Source organism: Protopterus annectens, chromosome 5.part1 (genome assembly GCF_019279795.1).
Source record: "Protopterus annectens isolate FY-2018-M chromosome 5.part1, PAN1.0, whole genome shotgun sequence".
NCBI classification, from domain to species: domain Eukaryota; kingdom Metazoa; phylum Chordata; order Ceratodontiformes; family Protopteridae; genus Protopterus; species Protopterus annectens.
Window position 1 is genome coordinate 732,754,182 of NC_056736.1, and position 14,815 is coordinate 732,768,996.

Sequence of the window (14,815 nt, forward strand, 5' to 3'; positions counted from 1 at the left end):
AAACTTTCTTGACTTTGTTACATACTTAGGAGCCATGCAAATGTCCTTCCAATATTCCTTTATATAATGCCTTTCCAGTCTCTCTTCGCAGTTTTTTTCTAACCACTTGTGATTAATTTTTATAGTTATCAATCATTATTTTGTATGCCATAATAATTACCCCGTTTTAAACACCAGCTTCTGTCATCATCTCTATTAAAAACCCAAAGAGATATGGTCAGCTATCATTATTAGACGCGTCCATAGTTTTAAGCAACTCTACATGCTTTTGTGATATGTAGTTTCTAGTCTTCACTTAGCACCCCCCTGTCCTTTTCACTTTGCCTAAACTCTGCTATCTATTCCTGTTATGGAAGGCAGTTTCTAATCTGCAGTCCAAACTTCTGTTTAGCCTCATCCCACTCTGTTACCTTTCCCTCTCTAGTTATTTGTTTCCAGTACCTTGGTTCCTACACAAATTTTCTCCAATAAATTGCAGGCCTTCCAGTTTATTTTCTATACCCCTACTCCCTATTGGTAAGATCTCCTTTCTCCATTGTATTTAGATTTAATTCTTAAAATACTCGTTGCTACTTTATAAATATAATACTCTGCACAGCTGTGCTCCTTTGCATGGTTATTGTTATTCTCCTTAAGGGTCTGCATCCAAGATCATACTTTCCTATTTCCTGAAATCTCCCCATTTCAGCATTATTTCTTTCCATTTTGATTTGTAACCTGTTTGTAAAAGAAAATGAGCCTTAACTGCATAGCTATACAATATCCCTTCAGCTCGAGTAATTGTAACCATTAGCAAAGAAAGTAAGGGACTCAGAAATTTAAGGATAGGATTGGTATGATAATTAAGAAAACTTGGCTTTATTTGTAGATGCTATTATTTTATACCTGATAAAATCAGAAGAGGATGTTTCAGTCTTGTGGAACATTCTGAGACAGTTTCAAGTCTTTTCAGGATACAAAATTAACGAAAATAAAACAGGCAACAGCTGTGAGCTATGTACCCACACATGAATTGGTTCAACAATACCCATATTTATGGGGACATGATAAAATGAAATACTTTGGTGTACGGGTTAAAAAGTATTTTGCTATGACAGCTAAAGTTATTTGGGAAGAGACTAAACAAAAGATAATACAAAAACTGAGGAACTGGAAGCTATTGTTTATGGATATGGATAGCAAGATACAAACAGTGAAAATGTTTTTAGTCTGTTTAGTTTTATACATGTCAGACATATTTTTATCAACCAGAGAAGTTGTGGCTAACAATTAATAAAAAGTTGAGGGATTTTGTCTGGGATGTGAATAAAGCAAGAGTCAAGTGGAGTAAGTTGATTCTTCCAGTAGAACAAGGTGGTTTGTGATTACCTGATTCGAAGGGATATTTCAGAGCTACATGTAAAGTTCTTATACTCAGCAAAAGTAGAAAGCTATTATTCAAAGTGGAAAGGGATGATGATGAAACAAAGGAGAAGCTCATGAAATAAGGAGAAACTGAGATTTTAGATGTAGATCCTTAAGGAGAATAACAATAGCCATACAGTGATATTATAGTCATAAAGTTGCAGAAAGTATTCTAAGAACTAAGCCAACATGGAAACGGAGAAAGAAGATTCTTCCAATATGGATAACTACAATTAGGGCTACTGAAAAATAGACAAGATGGGGCTGATGTTTAGACAAGATGGGGCTGATGTTTACTGGAGAAAAATGATAAAGGAACCAAGGTACTGGGAGCAGATAATAAGAGAAAGGGAAAGATATTAGAATGGGAAGAGGCCAATAATTCATTTGGAGTGCAGGTTAGAGATGGTCTTCCCTATCAAGGATTTATATCAGGGTATAGACAAAGAGAAAGGAATAGGGGGATCCTAAGTGAAACACCAGAAGCGGCAGAGTTTTCATTAGAAACTAGAACAGAAGTTCCTGTTATAAAAGGGATAATTAGTAGAGCCTATAAAATATTGCATGATATAGGAATCAATCAAAGACAGTTAGAAAGGACTGAGAAGAGAGACTGAATAAGCAATTCACAAAGAAACAATGAGAGGACATATGTATGACTCCCAAACATGCAACAAAGTCTAGAAGATGTAGAATTTTTGCTTGGAAGTATTTGCATAGGTATTTTTATACCCTTAGCAAACACCAAAGAATTTTTGGTAAATTACAAATGTTGGATTTTTGAGAGTGTAATGCGTTGGCAGACTTTAGAAATTCCCTGAAGACTACTCTGTCAGAAATACTGGGTAAGCAAATTGGTGACTTAAGAAAATTATTTTTGGCTGTTATACACAATATGAATTGCCTAGACATAGTAAGAATTCACTGAATTTAATTCTGGTGGCTGCCAAAATATTAACTACTAGAAAATGGAAATCAGTCTAAACCAACTGTATTAGAAGTAGTGGATGTAGTAACAGAGAAAAAAGAACGGGAAGTGGGATCTTTAGAAAAGGGCAGGAGCAAATTACATTGAAAATAAATGGGAATTGTGAAAACAGTACATATTGAATAATGTTTTGGAGGAGGAATGCGATTTAAGGGAAGGCAGGAATTGAATGAGCTATGTAATGTTTGATTGGCAATGACTGCACAGAAGATGATGTAATGAATAACGTTTGCAACTGAAAATATGTCAGTATGATTTGTTTTCATTTATGTAAATGCATGATTGCCTATGTCATAAGTGATAACTCAATAAAGGTGTTTTTGTTTAAAAAAATAAGATAATACTGGTATAAGAAGTACTGGGTAAGGACTCAACGTTTCAAGAAATGGAGAGAGAAGTAGTTCAGGAAGGCGGTTGACGTGTGAGTGGATAACAGTGATAGTACAGGAGGTGCTAAGTAAGGGAATGTTGCAGTGAATTATGGGAAAATGCTTAGCTCACTGAAGTATTGCTAGGAAGAGGGGGGATTATAGGGCATAGTTGCAAGTTCAGGAGGGGGTGTAGGATGTGAGAAAGAACTGTGGGGTGGCAGAGAATGAGAGGGAGCAGGAGTATAGGGGTGTTAGTCCTGCATATGATACATAGATGAGGAGACTGCATAGGAAATACAAGACAGCAGAATCATAAGGAAGAGAATTATTACTAGAGATATGACAAACTAGGAAATAGGCAATCTGCTAATATTTCCGGTGGATATATCCATTTCACAAAGGCCATCTTTGCATAGACTAACATTGTAAGCCAGAGATTTCTAACAAACAATTCTGTGAACTTGTGGTGCAGAGAACTTTAAGTATTTTTTGTGAGCATCTGTGGGGGTGGGTGGAGGCTTTTCCTTCACACCATCGTACAGAGGAAGATCCCCCGCGCCCTTTACTTAAAAATCATCATCTCCAAGAATGTTACAGCTCAGTAAAAATGATACAGTGACTTTGCTGTATCCAAGGCTTGTTTGTACAAGCAGCAATAGTCAGTCAGAAATCAAAAAACAAGCTTTCATGAAACTGTTTTATTTCTGTCTGGCAGTTTACCTTAAAAGGTTAAGACTGAGCTTCAGCCTGTTGTCCTGAGTTTGATTCCCTCCAACCTCCACTTGTGAAATGTGTGATTCCAGACAGTGCTCCCAGGTTTTCCCTAAAAAGATGCAGGTATTCCTAGTCAGCTTATCCATTAATAAATTAATAAAATGAATCAAAATGTAGAATACACACACACACACACACACACACATATATATATATATATATATATATATATATATATATATATATATATATATATATATATCTATATATATATAAAACATACACACACACACACACACACACACACACACACACACACACACACACACACACAGACACACACACACACACACACACACACACACACATACACACACACACACACACACACACACACACACACACAGTGGAAGCATGAGTGGATGAGCCAGGCATGGGAAAAGGCAGGGCAGTGAAAATCTGGAAGGGTTGGACAGTTTGAGAAAGCTTAGGGGCTATGGTTATTTGGGAGAGAGTCAAAAGGAATAAAGTAGAGATGGGTTGAGAAAGGTTACTTAATATACATAAGAAGCGTTGCTAGTAGTGTTACAGCAAAGAAATGCAACAGTGAGGGTGTCAGTAAGGAACATTTTGTTTGGAAGCAGAGTGTAAAGCGCATGGTAAGATTGTTGAATGGATTTACATGCAGTGGTTGAGGGGCAGTTAAGAACTTGGAATCATCAGGATTAGAAGAAAAAGGATCGAGAGCAAGGGGGCTACAAGGGGGGGCATTGGCGTACAAGGAAAACAGGAAGAGCTGTTCAGCAATTCAGCCCAAGTAGGTGGGGATAATTTAGGGCAGTAGGGAGTTGTTTCTAATGAACAAAGTATGAACTGTAGGGATTTGTGTATGCAATTTGAGAGATAAATGTGTTTTATTTCTGAATTTAATTAACTAATAGGACACAGAAAAAATCACCACTGACAACACTACCCATTCATTAATCTTTTTTCTAGTTTCTACTTGGCCCAGAATCATAAATTATTTGCACAAAGTATGCTTTGGATATAGTTACTAAATTCAGGGGACATGTATGAGAATATGATTACTTATTCCTGCGTATTACATACTTATGAACATATTTATTATTATAATTTCTTCAGGCATACCATAAAGTGAATGATGAACGCCGCACATATTTAATGGAAATTTCACAGGTAATTAAACATATGCAGATTACTTTATAGCATGCCATGTCTGTTAAGATTTGTGCTAACAAATGAATATAAGAAACTTGACTGACTAATTAGCTGTCTAAACTAGTGGACCACTTTTTGCAAAACTTTTCTGACTTTGCAGGTTTATCAGAAATGCGTGCTGTGGGAGTAATTACAGGAAGCAGTCTGAGCCAGAGCGTACAGCCATCTGATAAACTGCAGTCACAGTACAGCTTCCATCTTCTTAATGGTTGATTCCCTGTCATATGTTTTGTTTCATATACATTAAAGTTAGTAATTTCCCCTTCTTAAGCTGTCATTTTGATTAATCCTGCTAAGTTTGATTAGTTTCCACCAACCTCTAGAAGTCTCTATGTCATTCATAACCGCTGATTTGTTGACTTCATATTGCTGTTTACCTTTGACACTTGTCCCTTCCTTTCTGTAGAGTATCTCACTCAGACAGTACAGGACAATTGAATTAAGATGGTTTTGATGCTAATGTGCATAATATTCAGCCTTATATTTCTTTTTATGACTTAGTTTAGCTGCATGTCACTGTGTAATAGCATGTACTGAGCAAATTCATTGAAATGCACTGTAAAGTTATTTGCTGTCCTGATTTATTGTTTGTTAACCAAAAAAAAGTAGCCTAGGTTCCTATGCATCGTTTCCATCCCCAGTGCAAGTCAGGGGCAATATCCAATCATATATATACATTAAGGTTCACGCCAAATCATCAAACATATTCTAAGTGAAACAAACAAACTGAAATAATAGAACTCTGTGGAATAAACACAATGTAATCAAAAGAATTAAGGATCTAAGCTGTTAGCAAGCAACCTCCTGTTGTCAAGTGTAGAGGGTCTGACTCTTGCCACTTCAGTTTGCCTGCTGTATGACTCTAACCAAGACACTTAAACAGACAAATTTCAGGTTGCACCTGAAAATGGACACTTGAACCTAGTAAGCTTTTCAGGTTAACAAATATATAAAATAAAAACAAAATGAATAAATTCCTTTTCATGATTGTAATGAGTTGAAACAATTCATCAAGAGGATGAATACATAAACAGATGGGCAATAGTCTATAAGATTAAGTTTATTTTATGTGGCAGTATAATGCAAGTCTAATGAACTATCTGTGTAGCCATAAATGGACCATTAATAGAGTACGATTATGATAAAAAGTTGTAAGGTTATTCTAAATTAACATAGTTAGCCTTTGAATGATGCTTAATATAACCTGAATGAGTATAATGAACATATTTTTCTATATTTTATGTGTGAAATAAGTATCTAGATATCAGATAAGAAAAACATAAGGGTTTCTGTAACCAAGCCATAACACATGCTAATGTGTGTATGAAATGGATTACCACGTCGGCTACGATTATTAATTACTATGATATCTACATATTAATTTTGTTGGATAAGAATAAAGTTTGGATTAAGGACATACTTTGGGGATGGCTTGGTAGGATTGCAGGGAAATATGGTAAAAAGTGAATGAGTGGATGAGAAAGTTGAATTAGCCATCTGTTTTAATGAAACAGGATTTCTGTCTTAAGAATTGTTCAAGGCAAAAGGGAAAAGATGTAAAGACAGAGGGAAAAGTTTTTGGTAGAATAAGGGAAATAAGTTTTGAAAAGTCTTCAAGATTTTAGTAAAAAATATATATATATCAACACAATTCAGAAATGGTTAACACACTGCCTCACTCAAAATAGCATGATGAATGGCAGAGTGCAGACTGGGCAATTTAGTGACATACCTGTACTGCTGTATGAAATAGAACAGTCAACAACATGTGCAAATGACAGTATAACGATATGCAGATGAGTGGCATTATGGGAAATTTCACTAATTAAAAATGCAAATGATGAAGAGTACCATGATGGAGTAAGTCATACTTGTATAAAAATTGCATGACAAAACGTGGTAAGCAGAGAATCTGTAAACCACCATTTCCTGGTAAGCTGACAGACTAACTGGTCTAAGATGCTAGGAATAGTTAGTGGCTATTCTTGTAGCCAGTATCTGTGATTGTGTACGTCATCATCCACTATAGTCTATGTCACAGACTGGACATTAGTGGCTAACATACCATCATTTCCTGAGAAAGGCATAATTGAATGCTACTGCTTAGACAGAGACACCAGATGGGAGCAGCTTGCAGACATACCATCATGACATGGGATGTGTGGAAAACCTATTTCTGTAGACACTAAGGGCTGGATATCATTAAACATCCTTGCTGCAATGACGTTTGAGTGGCTATCAGGTGCCTTGATGACAATGCTACAGTGTGTAGAAGGGGGTTACCTTCAGAACATTGACAGACCATTTTATTGAAACCCATTTCACTGACAGACCATTTCACTGACAACTACTACTTGCAGGAATTTAAGGCAAATAACAGGGATTTGTCCCCTTCCCCAATGTAGTGCGACCCTGGAGTTAGTATATATAGTTAGGAGGGGTGTGGGGGGGGGGGGGGTGAAGCCCCTCACCTATTTTGGTTTAAATTCTGTACTTTTTGCGTTATATTCTTCTTTTAAACTAAAATAGGTGGAGGCTTCACACCCCCTGATGTGGGGGGCTGTGCCCACCACCCCAAACTATATGTACTAACTCCAGGGTCACACTACATTGGGGAAGGGGACAAATCCCTGTTATTTGCCTTAAATTCCTGCACTTACTAGTTGTCAGTGAAATGGGCTGTCAATGAAATGGGTTTCAATGAAATGGTCTGTCAGTGTTCTGAAGGTAACCCGTAGAAGGGCATTGTAGAAGGACATGTGTGGTTCCCAAGGACTTTGGAGAAGAGAAGGGTCCCTATGTAGACATTTCTGAAAAAAGCCTGCTTCCCTGAGGATACACAGGACACTAACTGCACATGCATTGCCATCAAGGCATCACCTGATCCACATGGAATTCAGCATGTCAGCTGGAAGGGCTTCCACTGCATCAGCTGCCAGATGGATGTGCAGTGCATAAGGCATTTATAGTGTGTCTGTGTGCCATCCAGATAGTTCACACACATTACCACATTTGACACATATCTAGCCTATACCAGTGATTTGCACAGCGGTGATTTCCCCCAGGAGCATCTAATTAGTAAGTGCATTCATCCCCACCACCAGGCTGCACAAACAAGCCAGCAGATGTGTGGACCAAAGTTCATTTATAAAACTGTTATATCATGCAGGTGATGATGGATACAGCCTATGGCCATGGCTCATGATACCTACACACAGCCTTAAGAGCATGGTTGAGATGACATATGGCACCACACTGGCACAGACCTCTAACATCGAATGTGTGTTTGGAGTGTAGAAGGCCCACTTCTGTTGCTTAGACACCTCTAGTGGTGTGCTATAGTATACTATGGAAACTTGCAGCAAGATATGTGTCATCAGTCTTGTGCTTCACAACATGGCTTTATGCAAACAGCTATGGCATGGGCTCATCATCAGAGTGCCAGACAGAGCTGACCCTGCAGTGGTAGAAGAACAAGGTGGGATGCTTTTGGAGGAACTGACTGCAGGGGAACCCCATGCAATAGAGAAAACACAGAATAAAACTGGTGCATGCAATACTACACCTGGGCTGTGCTCTCCAGTGATTGATTGATTGATTGACTCTGCTGTGTCTCAGACATTACCTAACTTACATAATACATAGGAGTGGGCAAAGCACAACCCTCATCATTTGCACATGTTGGGGCAGACTACAGTGACAGGGATCAGAAATGGCTACACATATGGAGTGGGGAGAACTAAGGGAGGTGGATATATTATTCTGGTACACAGCTGGGAATATGGGTGGGGCTGGGTATACTGTGGAGTGATGGGGGACCAGATGGCTTAATGGTTAAGGTCTTTGCCTCACCTGCACAAGGTATAAGGTTTGATCCTAACCTCCGACCAATGCCTGTTTGAAGTTTGCATGTGTCTCTGTGGGGTTTCTCCCGTGTCCAAAAAACATGCTGAGTGTTTTCATTTCAAACTCACCAATCTAAAGTAACCAGAACCAAAACCATAGCAAGAAATAAAGCATGGGACAAATGGCGCACCTCCAAAGACCCACTTGACCATATTAAATTCTGACAACTAAGGAATGATATCAAGAAAGCCATACTGTTAGACAAAAAAACTCTATCAACACCTTCAGCAAAAACACCAGAACAAAACTCAAAAATTTCGAGCAGGCATAAACAAACTGCTCCACCCTGGCCAAACCTGCACCCCCACCCCCTCAACTTTCGACCTTAAAACTCCAGAGGAAACTGCTAACATCATTAACAATTTTTTTTATTAAAACCATCCAATCACTAGCTAGCCAACTACCCCCCACCAGCTCCTTTCAAAACTCCTCCACAACCACTACCTTTTGCCTTTCAACCTGTATCTACATGCACCATCTGATCTCTAATTAAAAAATTAATGCCCACTACCCTGGCAGCTGATCTCCTCCCATCAGAATATTTACAAAAAGGGACAGATGCCATTGCATACCCTGTCTCGATCATAATAAACCACACCTTGACTGAAGCCACTATCCCCTCTCTCTGGAAGGTTTCCCATGTCATTCCCCTTCATAAAGGAAGGAATTCTTTAGACCTCTCAAACTTCCAACCAATAGCCATACTATCACCATTGGCCAAAATTATGGAAAAGTGCATCCACAACCAATTAATGCACTATCTCACCAAAAATAAACTACTGGCCAACTCTCAGCATGGTTTTAGGCCACACCAGAGCACCACATCAGCCCCCCTATCCTTCTTTAACTCTTATCAAGATCAACTGAAACAATAACAAACTTACCTCTGCTCTCTTCCTAGATCTCTGTAAGGCCTTTGATATGGTCAGTCACCAACTGCTTCAACGTACCCTGAAGGAACTGTCACTGAATAGTAGCTCTTTTAAATGGTTCCAGTCTTACCCGTCTGATAGACAACAAGCAGTTTTATGGCAGAATACCCTATCCACACATCTACCCATTACTCTAGGAGTCCCCCAAGGCTCTATACTAGGACCACTACTCTTCAAAGTCTTTATCAATAACCTGCCCACCATCACTCCCAAGGCCACCTGCATCCAGTACGCGGACAACTCTACTTTAATATGTACCGCCTCCTCCTCAACTTAGCTTATGACCCTAACCCAGAATACTTTCAATGATGTAGAAAAATGGTTCGCAAACTGTCAGCTTCTATTAAACCCCAACAAAACTAAACTGCTCATCTTTTCCCCCACCTGCAAATCCTCCTCATCATTCTTTACTGTAAGTTCCAACAACGGCACAATTATATTCCCAGATACTCACACAAAACTCCTGGGCGTCATAGTCGATAATGCCCTAAAATATGATATCCATGTCAATAAAACCATCAAATCTGTCAACAAAAAAACTGGGCTCCCTATACAGGATCAAACCCTTCCTCACTCCTTTTGCAAGAACCACTATTGCTCAGTCCCACCTACTTTCTACCCTCCTCTATGCTTCCCCCTCTTCACTAACCTGAACCAAGCCACCCTTACCAAACTTGCTAGTTGTTACAACCATATTGCTAGAGTTGCTACAGGTGCTACCTCTAGGACCCACCATTGTATCAACCTAACTCAACTAGGATGGCTGGAGTGGCCCAGTCATCTGCGATACAACCAATTTGTAATAACCCACAAAATACTATATCAACCCAAAAAAAACACCAGCACTAAATAAGATCATCAAACCATACAGCAACCTGAGGTCACTACGCTCTGCTGACAAACTGCTGGTACAAATAACTAAGAGCATAAATGTGGCTGAAGACTCTCTGCTCACCAACTCAGTAGGCAAAACCTGGAATATGCTACCTGCTGAGCTTACTCACCAATCCTTCTTAACCTAGTTCAAAAAAGCCTCAAACTACACTTCCAACAGCATTGGCAATGTCCCTGCTTAAACCCCGACTAATCACCACCAGCTGTTCCTGCAAATTCTCCCTAAGCATTTTGGTTATATACTCTAATAAGTGTATGAATTCTTGATGGGACTTAGCCCGTAACTGCGTGTATTATTGTCTGAAACTGAAGCTGCATAATTTTGATGTTGTCTACTATGTTTTATCTAAGTTTGTAATCCTACTGAAAACTGCATAATTATACTTATCTCTAAATGTTTCTATTTTTCCTAATGTATTTGTACTCTGCTTTCTGGAGCTTTTCTCCCCGGGCCTGTGCTGAAAATGGACATATATCCAGTTGGACTTTCCCAGTAAACAAATGTAAAATAATCAAATAATAATAAATAATGAATGGTGCTGTGGGCAGCAGCACAGACTCCACATGGTGCCCTGTAAGGGGAAGATTTGAACAGATCAACTGCTTTGAGCATCTACTGTGGTGCGCAGTATCCTCAAAATAGGAGAACACAGATCACAGACTGTGCACCGTGGCAGGGCTAGCCACTCAATGGTGTAAAATATGGCTCTAGGTAATTTGGTCATGTTGACTAATGTCGCCAAAAATGGGCATGGGTAGTTACCGGTGATAAGTGGGTTGAGAACCCAGCCTACTCTGACCCACGCCAGGGACCCTTGCTAATGGTGGAGGGGTATATGTGCTGCTATTGGCCAGTGTGTGCCTGCCATAAAACTCAGCAACCCTGGGTCAATAAGCTACTGGCTGGCCAGTGTCTAGTTGCCCAGCCTGGGTTACCTGGAATAGCTCTATTGAGCGAAAGCTGGATGTAAAACCAACCAACGTGACAAACATGAACTGAGAATTGCTACACTTAATGTAGGTTCACTGCCAGGATGCAGCTTGAAAGTGGATGACATGATGATATGGAGGAGGCTGGACATACTATGTATCCAAGACATGAGATGGAAGGGTAGTGCGACAAAGCCACTTGGCTTGGGATCCAAACTCTACTACTCAGGTGGATGACAGGCTAGAAATGGTGTAGAAATTGTGGTGAGAGAGAGGCTTCAGAAGGCAATGAGGGGTATCATCAGCATTAAAGACAGACTCATGGCAATCAGTGTGATGATAGGACAGTATTCATAATCTCAGCCTATGCTTCACAGCAGGGGTGTGATAGTGAAGAAAAGAGTGCATTTAAACAGAAGCTGCTGGACCTACTAGATAAAGCAGGGCAACATGAATTGGTGTTGATAACGGGTGACTTGAATGCACATATCGGGACAGACCGAACAGGATATGAGGACTGCCTTGGTCCACATGGGTGGGGCAACAGGAATAAAGAAGGAGAAGCCAGTCTAGACTTCTGTCTGGCAAATGGCTTTTATAGTAGCCGGCACATGGTTCAGAAAGAGAGATAGTCACAAGATCACATACAAGAGTAGCCAACATGCAACTCAGGTAGACTCCCTCCTAGTAAGGAAAAGGCACTGGGGTAGAATCCATGATTGCAAAGTCATCCCCAGTGAAACAGTCGGTCCACAGCATAAACCACTAGTAGCCACAATCAGCTGCAAGCAGTGGTCAGAGAAGGCTGTAAGGTCAACAGAGACCAGGCTGAAGACCTGGAAGTTGACTGGAGAGAAAGTACAGCAGTTCAAGAAATTACTCAGGGCTCTAGCACCCCAAGAAGAGGAGGAAATAGGTGGAGTTGAAGAAGAGTGGTAGTGCATAAAAACAGCATGCGTTAGGACTACCGAAAAGATATGTGGCCGAGCCAGGTATGGAAATAAGGTACATAAGGAAAGCTGGTGGTGGAATGCAGAAGTGCAGGAAGTCATCAAAAGAAAGAAGGAGTGCAGGAAGAAGGGGGAGATAGAAAAGACTGACCAGGCTAGGAAGGAGTACTGGTTGGCTAACAAAGAAGCTAAGAAAGAAGTTGCAATAACAAAGAATAAGGCATCGGAGGCACTCTACCAACGTCTGGTAAGTGACTCAGTAAGGGGCACAAAAAAACTATATCAGGTTGTAAGGCAAAGACAGAAAGATAAAGAAGATAGTCAGACACCCTTCATAAGGGATGCCAGCAACAACCTGCTCACCAGTCCACACGACATCAAAGGCAGATGGAAGGAGTATTTCCAGCAGCTTCTGAATGAAGAAATCCCCACAGAAGCTGTACTGCCCCAGAAACAGCCTACGATGAGAGAGGAAGAGCAGCCTACCTTAGAAGAAGTAAGAACAGCACTAAGGAAGATGAAGTCACAGAAAGCAGCAGGCTGAGATGAGGTCACAGCAGATATGGTAAAGATGCTGGGGGAGTTAGGGGAGAAATGGCTTCTGAGGGTACTAATAGCAGTGTGGAGAGAAAGGCGTATCCCAGATGACTGGAGAATAAGCATACTCATGCCAGTATACAAAAACAAAGGGGACATCCACAACTGTGGACTGTACAGAGGCATCAAACTCCTACCACATTGCATGAAAGTTCCGGAAAGGATGATTGATAAACAGATACGCAGAATAGTAGAATGTAATATTGGAGGTGAGCAGTTCGGATTCAGATCAGGATGCAGCACGATTGACCCGATGTTTGCACTGAGACAGATACTTGAGAAAAAGCTAGAGATGAGGTGAAAGTCCAACTGGGCATTCCTAGAAATGGAGAAAGCATAGGACAAGTTCCCAAGAAAGCTGATCTGGGCAGTACTGCGGTGGTTTGAAGTCCCAGAAACATTGGTAGAATTAGTGCAGGCAATGTACAAGGACCCAGTGACTCAAGTACGAACAATGTTCAGCCTCACAGAGGTGTTTCCAGTGGGAGTGGGTGTAATCCAGGGTTCAGCTCTGAGCCCATTGCTGTTCATACTGGTGATGGACTACATTAACAAGGACAGAGCAACATAGCTGCTGTATGCAGACGATGTGGCAGTAAAAGCAGACTCTGAACTAGAACTTCAACAAAAGATAGGAGAATGGGATGCAAATCTGAAGGCACATGGGATGAAACTAAGCACTGATAAGATAGTGGTAATGGCAGCAAATTGGGGAAATCATAAGAAGCTGAGAATAGAGATAGAAGAGAAGATAGTGGAGCAGGTAAACAGCTTCAAGTATCTGGGAGGGGTGTTTGAGGAGAAGGGTAGTCTGAATGAAGAGGTCAAAGCTAGAATCAGAGGGGCTGCAGCCACCTGGCATAGAATATCAGGTATAGTCTATGACAGAAGAATGCCAAAGAAGCTGAAAGGTAAGGTGTACAAGACAGTGATGTGACCAGTACTACTGTATAGTACAGAAACCTGGGCAATAAAGGCAGAACAGTTGAAGAAACTAAAGGTGATGGAAATTAAGTGCCTGAGAAAGGTGGTAGGATGCACACTGTGAGACAAACAAAGAAATGAGGACATAAGAGCAGAAGCCAAAGTAGCGCCAGTTGCAGAAAATATCAAAGAGAACATATTTCGGTGGTTTGGACACATGTGTAGAAAAACAGAAGACAATTTGGTGAGGAAGATTTGGGACAGACGGGAAGAAGGTAAGAGGAAGTGAGGATGTCCTGCAAAGAGGTGGATGGATTGTGTGAAAGAAGATCTGCGACAGTCAAGCATGAGTGTTGAAGAAGGCAGGAGTGTAGCACTGAATCAAGAGAGTTGGCAACAGTTAACATGATACCCTGACCCCATGTAGAAAAATGGGAAAAAGGGGGCAGATGATGATGGGAGAAGCTTCCTGAATAGGGGGACAAGCTGCAAGATAGTATGGGTGGCTGCACTTTACTGAGACAGGTGGACGTAGGTACAGCAGATGGCTGAACATTGTGGGGGGCATGGGCATGACAGGTGTCATGGGTCTACAGGTGGGTAGGATGTAGACTCTGAATGACAACATCTGTGTATTCATCCCCATTGTGGAATATCACTGACATCAACACCTAGTGGAAAGGATATTTTGGTAATGCGTGACCCTGAATGCCTCTCCATGTGATGTGTTGGATGGCTATAGAGGCTACAGCCATGAGGCTGGCCTCATCATGCCACTGCAGGCTCACACATAAAATAGAACAGGTCAGTTAAGGTTAATCATCTGTGAACTGAAGGGGTGGAGCTAGGAACTAAACCTCCTATTTAAGGAGTAAAATAAAACATTTCAGAGCTATACTAGAAAGGCTCACCCAGACTCTGCTACATTTTGCTGTGAGGGAAAGGTTAGTTTGCTTTTTATTTGTT

General features: G+C 40.5%; 1 protein-coding gene across 1 annotated transcript in view; it reads left to right on the forward strand.

Annotated features, from left to right (window-relative positions):
• Nucleotides 1–14,815, forward strand: part of LOC122803631 (coiled-coil domain-containing protein 169-like) — a 404,533-nt gene that overhangs the window by 201,626 nt on the left and 188,092 nt on the right. Inside the window, exon 6 of the mRNA XM_044073370.1 lies at nucleotides 4,621–4,674. Coding sequence (XP_043929305.1) covers nucleotides 4,621–4,674 — 54 coding nt within the window. The remainder of the gene's footprint in view (nucleotides 1–4,620; nucleotides 4,675–14,815) is intronic.